At 38.0% G+C, this 19,344-nt stretch overlaps 1 protein-coding gene across 1 annotated transcript in view; it reads right to left on the bottom strand.

Annotated features, from left to right (window-relative positions):
* TUBGCP6 (tubulin gamma complex component 6) overlaps window positions 1-19,344 on the bottom strand; it is a 29,605-nt gene continuing 10,261 nt past the window's right edge. The window contains exons 7-26 of the mRNA XM_074942370.1: window positions 18,994-19,069; window positions 17,667-17,776; window positions 15,522-15,613; window positions 15,285-15,424; window positions 14,222-14,371; window positions 13,496-13,577; window positions 13,315-13,403; window positions 12,700-12,815; window positions 10,441-10,579; window positions 10,232-10,348; window positions 8,579-9,986; window positions 7,986-8,041; window positions 7,712-7,901; window positions 7,274-7,442; window positions 6,209-6,350; window positions 4,467-4,661; window positions 4,000-4,132; window positions 3,550-3,763; window positions 2,148-2,347; window positions 1-459 (exon numbers count right to left, since the gene is read on the bottom strand). Of these exons, the coding sequence (XP_074798471.1) occupies window positions 368-459; window positions 2,148-2,347; window positions 3,550-3,763; window positions 4,000-4,132; window positions 4,467-4,661; window positions 6,209-6,350; window positions 7,274-7,442; window positions 7,712-7,901; window positions 7,986-8,041; window positions 8,579-9,986; window positions 10,232-10,348; window positions 10,441-10,579; window positions 12,700-12,815; window positions 13,315-13,403; window positions 13,496-13,577; window positions 14,222-14,371; window positions 15,285-15,424; window positions 15,522-15,613; window positions 17,667-17,776; window positions 18,994-19,069 (3,910 nt within the window). The 3' untranslated portion in view covers window positions 1-367. The remainder of the gene's footprint in view (window positions 460-2,147; window positions 2,348-3,549; window positions 3,764-3,999; window positions 4,133-4,466; window positions 4,662-6,208; window positions 6,351-7,273; window positions 7,443-7,711; window positions 7,902-7,985; window positions 8,042-8,578; window positions 9,987-10,231; window positions 10,349-10,440; window positions 10,580-12,699; window positions 12,816-13,314; window positions 13,404-13,495; window positions 13,578-14,221; window positions 14,372-15,284; window positions 15,425-15,521; window positions 15,614-17,666; window positions 17,777-18,993; window positions 19,070-19,344) is intronic.

The following is a 19,344-nucleotide window of genomic DNA, read 5'->3' as shown; positions in this document are numbered from 1 at the left end:
TTATTTATTTCACAAACATATATTTACATTGAACATCAATTCACAACACTGAAAGGAAAAATGTATACTATACATTAACCGATTTACATGTATGCCCTTTCCATGATAACAAAAGGCCTCATTCTTCCCTATATCTGTAATTACGGGATCAATTCTCAATGTACTGATGAAGCGGTGATTTGTACGGATTCTAAATGGCATCATATTCTAAGTGCTGTGCGGAACCTCTTCAAAGTTATTTTGAACAATGGATTATTTCTTAAGATAAGCCTCTGTTATTAGCATCAATTTCCATAAATAGTAAGCATAAAGCTGTAGCTGTATTTTCTTTACCATGCTACCAGTATTCCTTACACTATACTAGAGCTCAATTATCTTTGTAGTAGTTGTTAAAGTTGATTCGCAGCAGGAAGTCCTCCAGGTGAGGTTGGTATCCCCTATTTACAAGTTTGGTTACCACTGTAGGAAAAGCAAATACACAAATTTTAATTTAAACCTCTAACAAGTCTATCTGTTGATTAAATGTACGAATACTATCATGGAAAAAGCCTATTGGAGATGTCTGATGTAGATGGAAACAAATCAGTTAATACTGTATAAAAGAGCCCCTGCCTCTATTTGTGGAATTACAAAGTACTCTCATTCACTGTCTGTACAACAAATCAGATGCAAGGCAAGGAATAGAAGTGTCAATCCTAGACAGGTTTCAGAGTAACAGCCGTGTTAGTCTGTATTCGTAAAAGAAAAAAGAAAAGAAGTACTTGTGGCACCTTAGAGACTAACCAATTTATTTGAGCATGAGCTTTCATGAGCTACAGCTCACTTCATCGGATGCATAGCAGTGTGCATATAAATGGAATTTTATTCTTCTAATTACAAGTACACTTTATCCAAACTATTTTAAAAAGGACAATTTTAGGTTCCCATAACATCATATTAACCAATGGGCAGGCACTACTGAGCTGCCTGACCTCTGTAAAAGAAAGCAGCTCTGCTAATTTTCTTATGCCAAGACCACTGGTACAGAAGGGACCATGAGACAAACACCTGGGATGATTGCAAATCTTAACTATAAATTGAATAATAAACTTACTAATGCTAACCATCATTCACAATAAAGAATAGATCTTTCCAATATATGGCCTTAAATCAAAGAAAGAAAAATTGCCCTGGCTTCATAAACATCTCATACACCAAGGGGATTAGCAAGCAGTAACAGCATGCAAGAAAAAGAAAGAAAGGTGTGGAATATACAGGATTAGAGTATCCAAAGCCCACTCAAATCAACAGGAGACTCTCCACTGGCTTCAGTAGGCTTCGGATCACACCCTTTGTGAGAGACTGATATTTAAAGAAAAAAGTGGCACTTCCTTTGGATATTGGGTCTGCTAACAAAGGAAAGTGAGGAGCTGCCTGTATTCACATAGAAAGGTGAATATTTTTTTTGGTAGAAATACGGGAAGGGTCTGTAAGACCAGTATTATTTGGGAAATGTAGAAGATTAGATAGGGTCTCTCTAACTTACACACCCTGCAAGCTGAGGTGACCGCCGCGAGGAATTCTATTGTGAAAAAGAACATGAACTACATGGCAAGAAATCTGCACAGTGGCAAAGTTCTTGCCTGCAGCACTAGATTTAACTACATCTTGCAGTAGGTGAGCGGACTGTGGGCCTTAGTCTCTTAACCCCTTGCAGGAGCCAGGAAATTCAATCTCACAGTAAGATGTAGTATTTGACTTGTAGGAAGATGTAAAATAGAGTTCAAAGAACTTTTTGTGTGTTGCCATTTTAGATACTTTTGTCTGTCATACGGTTTCAAAGACTACATTGCAGATAAATGGTAAATATAAGCATATCAACCTAAGAAGCAATTATTTACCATGGATTTACTCCCCGTAAACCACCAATGTGATACTTATTGTCAGCTCTGGGACACATGCCAAGAAATTCAGACTTCTGATGCTTTACGTTAGCGGACATGGAGAGATTAGCTTTCCCAGAAGTAATGCACTAAGCAAAATGAGTTCAATATGTCTCCGGATTTTAGGCTGTACTATCAGAGACAACTGCAAGAACTGATGGGTTTTTCAGGTGTCAGTTGACTGAGGCAATATAAATTAGCCCAATAATGTATACCAGTTCCTACCTTTGAATAAGAAGTGAGAGTAATATTTGAAAGTATTATAAGATTGTTGCATCAAACCAAAGTTGGGATGAACAGCCATTTGCTCGCCAGCATCAAAGTTCCATGACTGAGAGATTAACTGGCTGCGGAACTTCAAAATGAGACTGAAGATGCTGTGAATAATGTTCATCACAGGGGTGGCCTTCTCAGTCAATAGTCCTCTAGCAAAAGAAAAACAGACTTTAAAAAACTAAAGAGACATTGTTTATTTGAGCGGTTAGAAGGCAGAGAGAATCCTTTGGGTTCCCTCTCTAATCATTTCAAAACAAAACATGGGACCCTACAGGAGTGAATTTATGTAACTCTTGAGTCCAGTATGATTTACCTACTCTTCAAGGTTGCTGACATTTACATATGAAGAGCTCAATCCAGACACTTGCCCTTTACTTTTATGGTGGTGGGATTAAATTTTAAGTATCATGTTCTGGTTCTTCTTAACTTTGCCCAGGTAATTAAGCATCTGTCATCATTTCTGCCACTTCCCAATGCCTGAACTGGTCTTTCTGGATGCACCTGTTCTAGTCTGTAACTAACAAGAGATGCCACTTCTAGTTGGACACACTCTTTTTGCCTTTTCTTGTATCTACTCCTCCTGTTCGCCATCTTCCTCCCTTGTCATTTCTGACCTCTTCTTTTTCTCTCTATTCCTTCCTTTCTTATCCCACCACTCCCATATCTACTTACCTCTCAACTCCATTCTCCTTATCCTATTACTCTCCTCTCTGCTCTCTATCACAACATCTCAGGGCATCTACAGTTTGGTGTTAGTAACAACTGTAGTGTATGAGACTCAAAGTGTTAGCAGCCTCTGATTCATAAAGCAAGTAGTACTACTTCCACTATTCATGAACCCTGGTGGTGGTCTTTCTTAAGAGACAATATTTGGGTACATCAGATGACAACTGCTCTGCCAAGGTATGATCCTGCAGCCTGAAATTAGCTCTGCATAAGTATTAAAAGTATAAACAATGTATAGAGACAGCCCTTGTGCAATCCTTAAATTTGGATTATTTGTACATACTACTTATTCAGACAGACAGCACTCATTTCCCTAAGTAGTAGGTATTAATTACAAATGACGAACTTCCTTTTCATCACAGCACTAATATTCTGGATGCTTCTGTTGTACCTATGCAACGTTTTTACAATTTTTTTTTGGTATAATTACTACTGTGTATGTTTGTTGAAATAATTTTATGTGTATACATATATATACATACGCATGCACATGTACACATACGTACACACACACAGACTGTGTGCGCACTATATACCATATTTACACAAAAGAGTGGGCAAAATCCTCTGCTGGAGTAAGCTGAAACAGCTCAGTTGACTTCAAGTGTTTCTCTGCTTTGCTTACCTGAAAATTGCTTTGTTGAGGTATTCTGCATGTGTTCTGTGAATTTCTTCCAGGTTTCCTACAGAAGACAGTCTGTTTCCAAATTCACACCATGTTACATGCAATATTTGGTTAGCAATGTAACCTTGAATAACTTTAACAAAGTGCTGCATTTCATGTTTATACAGCTGAAGCTGTCGAAATTGAACAGAATTTGATGCACGACTCACTAATGCTGAAAATAAAAACAGAAAGATATTATTGTTGACACTGTAGAGACTGTTCCCATAAAAATCATGGTTTGACAAAACTATTAGCAGAAACCTGTCTCAAATTCCAAACAAGTTTCCTTGAATAAATTTTGACTTTTAAGGACCAAAGTACCTGTTTTAAATGGTATGTTTACAATCTATTGTCTGGCACATGGAGCTAAACATATTTTTATGCAGTACCTTTTCTAATTTATCTTACCAGTACGTTTTAAGTGGAACCAAATATCCTTGAGAGTCCACACCATGTGCTTCAACTGCAGCAAAAAGGAGAAGATCTTGTTGTATTTATTCATGCAGCTCTCAGTAATGACAATGTTCAGAGGCCAATCGACCTAAAATATATATATAAAACCAAGTGCTATTAATGTTACCTGTCCATGTCATATTTGATCATTTCAGAATATTTCACAACCCTTTCAGTCACAGGTACTACAGGCTGCTGAAACATAACTGAATGAATTTATAAATGGCATCATAGAATGACCAGGATGCGTGAACCCTATGAATTCACTTAGATTAGCCTAATTTCTTGACTCTTTTCATCTAGGAGGTAGTAAATCATCAATTACTATACATCAAAGAACAAGAAACATGGATGCTCAAATGATTATGGTATAAGAGCAAAGTATAAAACTTTCAAATAATCTTTTCTATATGCTTTCTTACCTTGTACCTTAGCTCCAAGCAGTTCAGAGCATCAGGAGCATTGGGTTTGAACATTTCTGGAAGGTACTTGAGTGCAAAAGAAAGATTGGAAGCAAGCTGGGTGTCTCCGTGAAGGCTATACTGTAATGCTTTATTTAAGATAGAATTGAGAACCAGTGGATTCAGAAGTTCACCAGGAGTTTGCCCTGAACCAAGCTTGAAAAAAAGAAATCTTAATTAATTGCACACAATTTTTAGAGACATACAAGTCATGTTCTTGCTTTAAGGTAAATTTTTCAAAAGCACCTAAATGACCTAGGAGCCTAAGTCCCATTTTCAAAAGTGGCTTAGCCACAAGTGTTTTATTCATTTTTGAAAATGGGACTTGGCTGCTTTTGAAATTTTTGCCCTTAGTCTTTTGGCTCAGTACCATGATGATCAATGTCAGAACAACCTAATTAACATATTAATGTGACAGAATCAAAATTAATACTGTGAAATAAACCTCTGAATTTTCATCTTTAGCACTTTAAAGCAATTTTAATGTGTTTTCCGACATATGTTTACTAATGAAATTAATATATTCGTTGAAAATCCAAATGAGAACTTACTAATTCACTTTTCAAAATACAAATATAAAGACTTAACTGCTGTTATGGAAAATATAAAATAGAAGTACATAGCAAATTCAGAATTGCAGGTGTCAAGTCTCGAAATGAATAAAGAACAACAACAAAAATCATGTCGTTTTAAACATTTCATTTATGTTATCCTGATCCCCTTGCAACTATTAAAATGACAGTAGTGAGCGTAAGACTCGGACTCAAAACATTTAAGCACAAGCAGCCGCACTGACTTCAGCAGGACTTCTCACATATGCTCAAAGTTAAGCATGTGCTAAAGTACTTTTCTCGATCGTGACCAAAATGCTCTCAGGTTCTAGAGAGTTGGTGTTAACTATCCTGTGCCCATGCATGTCCTGATAGCTAGACATAAGCTCAAACCATCCTTCCTGTGACCTTACTCAGGTGAACCTCATCCAGGGACACAGAAATAGGGCATATAAGTGCCACCTCTGCAGCAGATTCCAACATTCTCCTCCCTAATTCTCCTTCAACAGTGCACTGTGGGATTTTTGAAGTGGGAGTGTAGACCAACTTTTCACAGCACGGGCCCCTGCAGGGTGATGGAGGGGAGTGGTGGGACTCAACCAGTGGCAACAGTGTCCTCCAGCTGTGTTGCCATTAGGCAGCAGGGGCCAGAGCAATAGTGCAAACAATCTAGCCTTTCACAGGACAGGGGGTTTTCTTCCCTGAAGATCTCCAAGTTCTGCTTAGTTTAGAGGTCATACACCTGACATCCTCTGCAGTCTGCCAAATCCCACTGCCCCATTCCTCAGGGAGAATATCAGCCAAATATACTGCTCTTACAGAGTTTCTTGGGCCTCGTGTAGTCCCTCTCATGGGCATTTCTAAGAGAGGGTGCATTTTGACCCACAGTCATTAAGGCCTCAGCAGGGCCTCTTTGTTACAGAATTTGCTGCCTTGGCACAAGGGGATACAAAATGGGTAAGGGGAAAAATAGCAGACAGGATTTTAACCCACACCTCTCTACCACCCTTACTCATATTGGTTTTTTTTAGCTATCTATGTCAATGCAGGGAACAGTCCTTAATATCACTGTATGAGATATTAGAGGTTCACAGACATCATGCCTATTACAAATGACCAAATACCAGAGTTATAAAACAAGCCAGCAAATACCTTCTCAAATAGTAGGTCACTAAGTGACTGAGCAAACTCTCCATCTTCCATTAACAAAAAATGTCTTAGTGCTTCAAAATGCTTCTCTATGTTCAGTTCCACAAAGTAGTAATCGACTATCGCTTTGTTCACAAGGGAAACACTAATAAAAACATGAAGTGACAATCACTCTTAAGAACAATTCTTTCCTTGCTATTAAAATGAAGTCATGGATATTACTATCAAATTAACGTTTCAGTATCTAGCATAATGTACAAGCTTGTATGACATTCAGATGCACAAAAGAAAATGGGAGAAACCTTATATACAGATAGTATCCAGGATGAGCCAGAACTAAAACCTACCACTACTGAGAACTATAGTTTGATTGGAATTGCTAGCATATCTGAAGACTGACACTACATGGATCATAGGAAAACACATTACCAGTAACCTCCCTTTATGAAGCTTTCATCTGGTGGGATCCAGACTGGTTAAGCAAGTGTCATGTCTGTATCTTTGCAGAGATGTGTACTTCACCCAGGCAATGTAGGCACCTTTGATGCTAGTCACTGACAGAGAAGGAGAGAGGGCAGGAGATGCTATTCTTGAACCCTGGAACTCTGGGGATAGTCCCGAGACCGGGGAAGACTTTCCCCAAAGGCAGGGGCGGGAGGAAATTATCCTATACCCTATACTTGTAAACTAAACTCATTGTAAATTGGTTTTATATCTAGTTTAGTTTACAGGTTATGCACTGAAGGACACAATTCCAACCAAAGCCATGCAGTGTTAAGAAGGAACTGGAGAGGCATCAACCCGCGCCACCTATTATACCCTTGGTCGGGAACATGAGGGAAGCTAATGCGCATGTGAGAGTCAATAGACACTGCTTTGAAGAACTTCCAGACTCAGGCACATGGCATGCATGTGTACACATGTGTGGAATACACATAGGGACCGGACCAGCACTTGAAGAAGTAGTAAGCAGATTTTCGTGCAGCTCTGTCTCAAGGGAAAATAACCAGCAAAGAAAAAATAACTGAGTTAATAAAAGTGGATTTGTTATTCCTAATTAATACTTACTGAGACACGAGGGGAGCAGTAATAGAGTGTTTCATTAGCACTGGCAAAGATAAAAGCTCACTTAGTTGTACAGCTGTTTCATCTGTTGCTGACTGTACCAAAGGATCCACTGGGAAAGTGTATGACCTGGGTATCACATGATGCAAGAGATGGGAAACTGGCAACTCTGCTAAATTGAAGAACACATATAAAAATTGTATGCTGTTATACTTAAGCTATTTCAATTAATCTCCTGAAAGTCATTCCAGATTAGAAAAGTCAAAAACATGCTACCGTAGACTTCAGATTTTTATGCAAAGAAAAATAGTTTTGCTCCTGTACTTAATAATTTTGATGATAAAGATCATCTAAGAACTTTTCCTTATGCTAAAATCCTGATTTCTCACTCAAGATCATTACATATTCTTGCTGAACTACCATTTCAAGAGTTCTACTCACACATTAAATCATAGCTGTCTTGGTACTTTTCAAGGCAATACTGGTCTGATAAGGCTTTCAGATAAGCTTGTTCTTTCCTCCACGTATCATCATCATCTTCCTTCTCTTTAGTCTCAGAAGCACATGCCTCAGAAAGTAAAGTTTCTTGAGGTGTAACAGTCAGGGCAATCGATTTTTCAGGTTCCTCTGTCTAAGAAAATGCAGACAATAACTAACACCTTCTCTCAGAGCCGATCTTCTCATAAATCCCATGCAGAAATGATGTGTTCCTTACCTGTGAACCCTGAGGAAGCTCTGGAGGGAGATCTTTGCTGACATCTTTTGCAATTACTGTAATAACACAAATTGAAACAGTATCAGAAAAAAAAACAACCCATGAACATACAAAATACAGCTGACTGCCTATAGTCACTGGATCGTATCTCAGACCTGATCCTAATTCCAAAAGAATGCAAAATCTGTAACAAAACCACCATTACACTGCACTTGAAAAACAGGGAACTTTAGCTTCACATGCTTCTATATATTACACTGTGACACTATTAGCGTTAATATATTTAAAGTACTGTCAGAACACATTCTTCAATTTCAGAGTGCAAAGTAGCTATTTAAAACCACACTAGAATTATAAGTGGTCTGCAAAGTTTCAAACCAGTGGAAAATTTTAACAAATATTTCACCCTTTTCATACAGGAGACAAGACTACATGCAAATTCTCACCTCTAAATTCTAATAGTGTTTAGCCATATACTCAATGAATTAACTCATATAAGTATCCAGATAGAACAAACACACTTGATAGTAATTTTTATAAGGTCCTAAAAAACTACTGACCAACTGAATACAGTTTGATTGTCTTATTCTCACCTTTTTGTTTCTCTCTCTCTTCTGTGATGTTTTCTTGCTTTTCACCTTCAATATTAGAATCTGAAAGGACTGGAACACTGTCTGAGGACTGTGATTGGGGTAAGACCTCTTCCTTGCCTTCTGATGATTTATTGTCTCTCTTACTTTCAACAGAGGGAGAAAACTCTCCATTGCACTGAAATGTCTGAACTGTAGAGTCTGATGTGTGACCAGAGATGGTTTTATTATGAGGTATTGGATCACTTTCTGTGGATGGAGACCACTCCCCTATTTTAATGTTTGACTGAGATGCATGGCCAAAAGGGCTCCAACGAGGTTTTGAAAGTTCAGTGTCTGAAACTAGCTCTCCCATTTTAATGTGTGATTGTGAAGCATGTCCATGGATATTCCACCGAGGTCTGGATGGTAGAGCCTCAGACACATTCTCCCCAATCTTGATATTGGCATCAGATGCATGGCCATGGATGTTCCACCGAGCTCTAGATGGTACAGGCTCAGACACGTTCTCTCCAATCTTGATATTGGCATCAGATGCATGACCATGGATGTTCCACCGAGGCCTTGTAGGCTCTATGTTTGACACATACTCACCAATCTTAATGTTGGCTTCTGAGGCATGTCCATGAACATTCCATCTGGGCCTTAAGGACTCGACCTCTGATGTGTATTCCCCAATTTTAATATGAGCTGCAGAAATATGCCCATGAATATTCCAGCGAGGCCGACTAGATTCAACTTCAGAGGTATATTCCCCAATCTTTATGTGCGAATCTGAAGAATGTCCATATGGATTTGAATGTGGCTGGGAAGTCTCTGCACGAGGCACATATTCCCCTACATTAAAGCTGGCATTGGATACATGCCCATGAATATTCCACTGAAGTCTCCTACTCTCCACCAACACATTTTCTCCAACTCTGCCATGTCCTTGTGAAACAGCAGCTGGCCTGAGAATTGTATTAAAATCATATTCACTTTGCTGATGTAACTGTGTATTACCTTCTCCTTGCAGTGCTTCTATCAAAAGAGGCTGACTTTCACTTATTTGAGTAGTTTCAGGAAGTTCTGAGCTAATATTTTGAAATGCTTCGTCTAGTAAAGATCCTTCATCTAGTAAAGAGCCAACGACAGCAGGTTGTTCTTCCTGTGATTCTGGTAGGAAATCCTCAATATTTAGACTGGATTCAGGCAGAGAAAGAGCACTCTGCGATGGATCCCATGTTTGTTCTGTACTTAGTAATTGAGATTCAGTTCCTGCTGCATCTTGCTCAGGATGTTGATTAATATGAGTATTTACTGGCCGGGACAAAGCCAATGGTTTTTCAGCAGAAGCAACACTCTTCAGTCCAGATTCAGAATCACCTCTGACAACATTACTGTCAGAATGCACAGGTTCCACAGAAGATACCTAAAACACAAATAATTATTGCATTCTTCAGCTATTTACATACAGTTTGTATGTATTTTAAACTATTTTTCCACAACAAGATTTTATTTCCAGTCCTGCCCTTTTATTGCCAGCACCACAATACTGTAATACTCATTCACATTTCTGCCATGGTGACTCTTCTGTTTAGTGATCAAACATTTACAAAATTCACATTAGAAAACTTGGAATTGTCATGCAATGCTTCTGTAAGAAAAAAAACTAACCTGAGAACTTGGTTCTTCTACAGCTGCGTCCACAAGTGAAACTGTTTGGCATTGCTTATGCGGAATAATGTCTAATTTCCTCCTGTACTTCCCATTAGGAAGTTTTTCAAGCATCTCCTAAAAATCAAAATAGCAAAACCAAAAAGCTTTTAATATATCAAATGTTAAAATGCTACAAATGATATTTCTTTTAAAAATTTAAAAGATACCTCAATATGTTTTTGATCTTCTAATAGAAAGTTGAGACGGGCTGTTTCCAATTTGTGCCGCTGGATTTTCCATAAAGCTCTTTGCTCCCTACGGGCTGCATCATCAGAAAGTTTGCTATAATGGTCAATTATTTCTTGCCTGAAAGAGAGTAAAGATACTATATTACAGACACTCCACCTGCTTATTTTTCATCTTGCACTCTGTACATTGAGACCATATGCTGGTGTAGAAGAGCAAGGAAATGATAGATCTCTCAGATTATATATTTTTAAAATTAAAAACCAGAGGTTTCATCCACAGTACAAAAGCCAGTTGAGAAAATGTAATGAAAATAGGATGGTATTTTTTGTCAATAAGTTTTTGTAGAACCATGTTATTAGGAGACTAATTTTTCATAACAAATGTGCTTAAATGTATAATAGAAAACAAAGAAAAATTACAATTAGCTGTATATATTGATAAGTAATGTCAAAGCTTGTAATAGCTATAATTACTATGCAGAACTTATATCAATTATAATTAAGGCTGCGTTTTAGTCACAGGTATTTTTAGTAAAAAAGTCATGGACAGGTCACAGGCAGTAAACAAAAATTCACAGCCCGTGACCTGTCCATGACTTGTACTATATACCCCAGACTAAAGCTTGGGCAGCCCAGGACCCCCGCTGGTGCTGGGGAACCAGGCGGCAGCGCATGGCCCAAGACCCCTACTGGGGTGAGGGGCGGGGTTGGAGGGGCTGGCAGGCTCCCTACCCGGCTCCGCGCAGCTCCCCAGAAGCATCCAGCATGTCCCTGCAGCTCCTAGGGGGAGGGAAGGCCAGGGGGCTCCATGCGCTGCCCCCGCCACGAGCTCCGGCTCTGCAGCTCCCATTGGCTGGGAACTGCAGCCAACGAGAGCTGTGGAGGCGGTGCCTGCAAGCTGGCCCTCTGCCTAGGAGCTGCAGGGACATGCCAGCTGCTTCCGAGAAGCCCCTGCCCTCCACCCCGGGGGTAAGTGCCGCCCGATGCCCCAAGCCCCTGACCCAGCCCTGAGCCCCCTCCCACACACAAACTACTGCTGCTGCTGGCCCAGGGGCTGCCCAAGTGCTCGGGAAACCCCTGAGCCAGCCACACCAGCCGCTGCAAAAGTCACGGAAGTCATGAAAAGTCATGGAATCCAGGACTTCCGTGACCTCTGTGACAGACATGCAGCCTTAATTAGAACTGATTTTAACACTGAAAAAGTGTTTGTTTCCTGCTCATTACTGTTTAAGTCTATCTGATAAGGAAAAACAATTAAAAATAGCACACCACATCACACCCATGGCACTGTCCTCATCAATTTAATTTTTAATCACATAAATATCTTTTATTTGTCCTTTTGATGGTTAATGGGAACAGTAATGACTCCTGGCTACAGTATGTCCTGGAGCGATCATCTAGTCTGACCTCCTATATATAACAGGCCCTTAAACCAGTTACCCAGTATTGAGCCATGTACCTTGTGTTTGGCTAACACATATCTTCCACAAAGGCATCCAGTCTTGAGCTGAAGACATCAAGAGACGGAGAATCCACCACTTCCAGCTGGAGATTTTGAAGGTATGTGGTGAAGCCCAAGGCTCGATCCCTGCTAATGACTAACTACCAAGAAATTCCTGACCTGCATCTGAGTGCTGATTATATATCAAATTAAAAGGATCTGACTGAGATATACATTTCACCTTACATACTCAGACACCATCAATGTGTGCCTGATTAAATGATTAAAATGCAGCCCTTAACCTCTGACAGCTATTCATAGTCCAAATAAAATCGAATAGCATTCACCAATGTATAAACTGTGGCTCTGACCATACAATCAGATCCACTTTGGTGGACACTAGGCCCAAGTAGAGCCCCACTGAAGTAAGATCGGGGTCCATGTAGACTCAGAGGAAAGTATCGTAACCCACATTTAACATTAGCAGTAAAGCAAAAAAAAAAAGTCTATGTTAATTCCCCCATACCGGTTTTTAATCTGATCTGACACATCCGATTCTTTTGCTGTGTGGGCAGCTTTTGATCACAAATTTTGTTGTTAAAGTTTTTCTAAAGCCATGATTATGACAAAAACCAGTCTGGATGTCATTGGTATAGACTGTCTGTTCTCTAGAGCATTGATAGGATTCCAAAATGAAGAGCAATATTTTAATTGTTTTTTAAAACCAGACCTTATGGGAAAATGTGATCTGAAACCTTTGGGAGACTAACCACAAATATTGTCTCTTTATACATTACCTTGCCTTTTTTTCCAGTTCCTCTTCTAAGGCTTTCAGTCTTTTCTCTCTCTCCCTGAGCTCTCGGGCATAGCTGAAATCATCATCAATCTCCTCCTGTTTCATCGTAAGTCGACGCTACATAAACATTCAGAACTGTTAAAAAAATCACTCTCAACACCAACCCAGTCAAACAGATGTACACATTTTAAAGAGCTTTTAAAACTATATATCATTAGGTGTTTGAGCGATTTCAGAATGTGTAGTAAACCCCTTATTTTATAAACTAATTGGGGATTGAGGAGGTCATAACATTGAACATTTCAAAATTACAGTAGGTAGTGTGCATAAACTGTAGTATGGTGCACTGCATTACTTTCTTCTTGTCCTTCAAACCACTGCAAGGTGATTTCCAATGCACTGAAAACATCGGAACGTGAAGGGATGTTGCCTTTTTCTTCATAGACATCACTATTGTGTAGGGATTTTTCCCTTCCTTCAGGAAAAATGGTTTGTATAACTGGTCGTTCCTAAGATTAGATTTCATAATAATTGATGTTTCACTGTAAAATTGTAATTTCTTTGTTTTTCTTTAGCAAATAATATAATTCTCAATGCAATCAAGCCACAGAAATACCTCTTGATCTTTTGCAAACTGTTCTTTTAATTTCTGAAACTGTTCCCGTTTCCTTGCATCCAAAGTCATTCTTTCTGATATTTGTTGATCTGTATTTAAATTGAAAATACTGTTACTTTACATCAACATACTGAAAAAACAGAGAAAAAATTCACTAGATGAAAACCCCACTGAAACTTACCATTAATGGCTTTTAGTACTTTACTAGCTGTTTCTCGAGCATGAACAATCAACTCCTGTTTTGCAATCTCCATGCGCAAATCCTAGGAGATAAATATATATAGTTTTATTATGCTTTTCAGACATGAAGAGATAGTGTTGCAATTTAAAGTGCACGCTTTCATTCCATGTACACATAGCAATAATGTCCTCAGGTAGCTGGCTTCCAGGATTTATGCCCACTTAATAAATGGGACACCTAATTAGGCAAATCACTGAACGTAGAATCTAAGGTTATACTAAAATTTATTAACACAATGATCTGCTCACAGTAATGAAGTTCTACTAAAATAAATTAGCCATGCAAATTATTTAAAGGACTTGACAAATGGAACAATCTGATTAGTTAATAAACAAGTTAGACTCTGATAGTGTACTAGTTGGGTCTTGATTACCTTTCCTTAATAGATTAAAGCAGATGCAACAAACTCCTGGCGGAACATCCTCCAAAACTATTTCCAAAAATCATGAAAATGTCAACAATAATGACAGGCCAGTTAAACAAAACTAAAAGCAATTATGTTAGTCTTTTTTTCCCCTGAGATAGCAATAGAAAGCAAGCAGACCACCGCAGGAAGACTATAGTCATGAATGTCAGTACTTTTACATATACAATCAAATGAGAAATCTGAGCTCTCTTTAAATATACTAATTATATAAAATTATTTCTTCTTTAATATTCATTTACCTTTTCTTCCTTGCTAATAGAACTGTAACGGGCAATTCTTTCCATTCGACCCACATATACGGCACAGTCTCTCTCAATCTCTTTCAGCTCCCCAAGGGAAAAAACAACAGAAATCCGAGGAACAGGGATATCTGACCAGCATATGTAATGCTACAAATAAGAAATATTATACAGTTAAATAGTGGGAAAAAAAGCCTGTGAATTTAAATGACTAATCAGGCTTTATGATTGTATATGCATATATCAACTGTTTGAGATACTTCCTATGAGGAGTCTTGTTCTGAGCCATTCTGCAGATGTTTAAATATCTATTTTAAATCATATTACTTTCTTGAATAGCTTATGGCATTACGTGTCCGATAATGGCCACTGCTTGCCTTTAGGTACAACACATACATCCAGATATGAAAATGGAACTGATATAACAGGATCACGTTTCTACACCCTGTGACTGAGACCTGAAAGGTTTATAAAGACAAGATCTTAGAAATCAGATGAAAAGATCAAAGTATAAATTAAAGGGAACTTTAAATTTATTATTTCAAGCATTCTTCCTACCACAAACAGATCTGTTTTGCAAAAAATGTGTACAGTGGAACTATTACAGTGTATCTGAATAAGTGTGCAGCAAAAAAAGCCAAAATGATTGGGGGGGGGGAAGGTATGATCTCCAGATTGGCTAAACTCAGGTCTTCAGGGAGAGGAGGCCCCCTGCTTTGGTCAGTGTTCTCTGGGTGTTGGAGAACAATTGCTTGGAGGCCTAAAACATTCAGGGTTTACATAAAGGAAAATATGAAACCTAAAGTTGTACAAAGGGTACTTTAAACTTACTTCTGCACATTCATAGTTTGTCAATTAGCTATCAAGATCTGTGTTACACTGGAATATTGAGGTCATGAATACTTGAATGTAAACAGCTAAATAACATTCTTCAACATCCATCCTTGGCAGGGCCACTTATCAATAAAAGCATATATTTAAATTTACTTGCCACAGAACCAGTCAACATATGCCAAGAATTTGTTTTTGTAGTGCAACATGAAAGAACCAAGCAAGTACTTGCCCTGGGACAACACAATTTCAATAAGTTTATGGTTTTCCCACAAATGTATACATCATTGGCAATATGCTTCAGAAACACAGGGACACAATCTTCTACTTCTTTTGAAATCAAAATATATCCATGGGTCCAGTAATGTTTATCTATAGATCAAAGACAAGAAAGATCAAAGTATATTGTATTTAATAAAGATAACAAGAATGCAAACTGAACTAGAAGTTCTACATCTACGTACTGTACCTCTGAAACTAAGATAATCCGCATTCACTTGAATCATGAATTCGCCATAAACATCCCTGAATACACCACTGTACACCCAATCATAGATAAACCTAAAAAATAAAGATTATACAACGGAGTTAAGTCCCTCTTTCCTTTCTAAAATTATTTTATTTGAACCAATACACATAATGGATTATTTTCTTTGACATATATATATCTCAATCAGTATGGATGCACATGTGCGCATGCATGCACACGCCGCAAATATTGTATCAGCAGCATATTTGTCAAAGTCATGACAAAAAGGTAAATCTTCAAGTCATGTTGAGGATAAATATAAAAATTAAGCATAATCACATCGACAGTTAACTCCCAAAAAATATAAAACCTCATTTTTGGCATAAGAAGCATCTTTTTTAGAGAATCTTAACTGCAAACATTTAGTTTAAAATCATTCTAATTCCAGTAACAATCTTTTTTACTGATCTGGACATACATAAAAACCTTTGCACTGTCATAATGATAGAATACATTTTATGGGGAAGGGGGGAGGAAGAAAGAATTTTAATTAGATGCAACTTGTTTAGAAGGAGAAGAGAGGCTATAGAACTCTAGGACACAAATTCAGACAACTTTTCCTTTGAGCTTGAGCAGCTTTTCATATATCTGAAGAAACGTGAACTATTATTTTGGGAGAAAATATTCCTTTTTTCATATATTTATGATAACACTCTCTTGACCCCAGTGTGAATCAAAGGTTATCCTCCCTATATGCACAGAGGAAACAAAATTATCATAAATTACAGATACTGAAACTCAGGGTCCCATAGTAGCATCAGCCCAGTCCTTCTTTTCGACTGGTTACTGTAAAGGTCTAATGCCTAGGAACAGACTGGTACTGTAAACAGAAAAATGTATCCATAGCAACCGCAGTTCAACTTTAACCTAATTAAAAATAAGGCCTTGTGTGTTAATATCCTTATATTTTTATGATTTATAACAGCAACAACAACTTCCAGGTGGTACATTTCCTGGAAGTTAATGAATTAATGACTGGGTTAACATCCTCAAGACAGACATTAGCTGGCAGGAAATGACCTCTATAGCAACCATTATTGCTTAAACAATTGATGTTCTCATAGTGACTTGTTACAAACACATTTAGGCCTTAATCCTGCAAATTTTTATGCATGTACTTATAACTTTACTGTCCTACTCCTGCAATAAACACAATGAAGACTCAACGGTCTGTCAAGGTATAAGTTGCAGAACTGAAGCCACAATTAAGTATTTCAACAGGTTTACAGCTGAGAAGGTCTGAGGCCCAAAATTTGACTGGGAACTGAACACAGGGAAAAGGTGACGGTGGGTGGAGTCTTCAGTTCAGAATATCTTGATGGGTTTGTTTTGTCCTGTTTAATTTTATTATACTTGCCACATTATTATTGATTTTTTTTAATTACTATTGTAGTTCCTAAAAATGTCTAATATTTTATACACTCCTTAGCATTGCTATAGAAGTAGATAAGCAATTTCCAAAGTTGTGTGGATATTGATTAAAAAAACTGGTACATCCAAGGGACTCTATTAAAGATAACTTCTTACTCAACAGCTATGCTTATGTTAGTGATATAAAAGATGTTTTTACTACTTTTGAACTTCTATTAACATTGAAAAGCCAACACAGGTATGAGATAGTGAGGTGGGATCTCTCCTGGTTTTGTGTGTAATTAAATATCAGCTGCAGGATATTTATTACTGGTGGTGATGATGTACAAGAAGGAAAGAAACTGAACCCTGGCTGAGTCTCAGATCCCTGAGTGAATTTGCTGGGTTGGCAGTTAGGAAAAAAATATCCTTTTATTTGTTAAAAAAAAGAAAAAAGGTTTTGCTAGGGAAGTCATTGGAAAGCAAATATGGACCCACACAATGCCTTTTTGCAGTCACTTTTCAGAGCCGAACCACAGCTTAAATCATTAAAAATAATTCACATCCACTCTGAAAATCTTCAAGCTAATGGTCTGCCCTTTATAAACTAAACCAGCCTAGTTATCCACTTCTTCAAAGTGGTTATTACATTAAAAATGCCCAAATGGAAAACCAGTAGGTTATTATTACAGTCATTGCTAAGCACAATTATAAAACAAATAGTCTGCAACCCACCTGGTATATGGTTCACAGCTGGTTTTTAACAATGACAGAAGAACTGGGTAATGTTCATTACTACAGTTATTGAGAGCCTCTTTGTACAAGTATGAAAGCAATCTTACTCCCTGGAAGAAAAAAAAAGATAAACAACTACATTTCAAAACAGTAGAATCCATCGTACTATTAGTAAAAAAAGATTCATAATATACACATCTTTACATCTGTTTATTAGACAGAGACAATTTGGTCATGGCTCAGTCTGGATAAAACTGAAACGATACTGGTGGGATGGGTCAATAACAACCAGAGGAAATGGTAGAGGTGACATATGCCCCTTCAACTGACAAAGTTTTATTGGAATCTTCAGGATTCTTTCTGGATCCTGGATTGCTTCTGGATACCCAGATAGCAACTGTAGCCATGAGTACTTTTCTCATCTTTACTTGAATACAAGATTGTAATCTTACCTACCAGATGTACACCTTACCACTATTGTCCCTGCATTTACCACCTCTATATACTGAATTTCTGCAATACTCTATGTGGGGCCGTACCTCTTTACCATAGAAACTTCAATAGTGTAAACAGCCCACATACATAGCAGAGTTTCAAGGATACAGCATATTACACCAGTGCTTGATAGACTGCACTACCTTCCAACCAGTTTCCAGGGACAATTCAAGGGGTTGGTTTTGAACTCTAATAAAAGGCTTTAATTTGGGTCCTGAATATCTTAGGGTCCACCTTTTTTGAGCTTTACCTCATCCATTGAAGTCACTAAGGCAAAGTCCCAATATTTAAATATTTGGGGCTGGCACGGCATTCTCATTGGAAAGCCACAGACGCTGAAGTTCACATTTCCTCTTTGGTCTGCCTGAGCCCGTATGTTCACCTTCAGGTCTTATCTATTCACTGAAACTTTTCAGAGGGGCAAAGCTAAATAGGAAGGATTGTAGCAGGCTGTCTTCTGTTGAGCATTGCTTTTAATGCTTGGATTATTTTGTTAATACAACAGAAAAATACTTAAAATTGTGTGTGTTATATTATAAAAGTGTTTCTATTGTATACCCACTTGCAGAACAGTGACAGACATCCAACATTAATTTAACAATTTATAATCAGTATATGAATTCTCTCTCTCTCATTTAATGCAACACTTACGTGGAATTTTCAAAAGCATTCAGCACTGATTTAATAGTGTTCTTTGCTAAAACTCCCATTGACTTCATTGGGAGCAGAGGGCAACACTGAACATTTAAAAAAATCCTACTCAATTTATTTGAAGCGGATATACTGATATTAAAACTAAAACAACAGGTTTCCAAAAAAGATCAATAATCACCGTAGGAAATGAAGCACCAGCACCTCTGCTGATCCCCAGTACAGTTGTTCCTATGCCACAGAGCTCAGCTAAATACCTAAACAAAAACATTACATTTATGTAACATCTTTCAGACAGAAGTATCCCAGGGCATTTACAGTGATCAATGAAATGTGCCACACTTGGGTGGCATGAGGCTATCATTTTGCAGCATCAAACTATAACAGGCGTAGGGAGGGGAGGTGGAGGACATTTCTCCAATTCAAGCTATAGAAAGTATTTAGATAAGCAGATGGTGACTCAAGTTGGAATTTGGCCAGGACTCTAGGTCTAACTATCTATACTAAAGTTATCTAGTCTATCAGTCCTCAT

This window comes from Natator depressus, chromosome 1 (genome assembly GCF_965152275.1).
Source record: "Natator depressus isolate rNatDep1 chromosome 1, rNatDep2.hap1, whole genome shotgun sequence".
Classification (NCBI taxonomy): domain Eukaryota; kingdom Metazoa; phylum Chordata; order Testudines; family Cheloniidae; genus Natator; species Natator depressus.
This window is presented reverse-complemented; position numbering and strand designations above follow the sequence as displayed.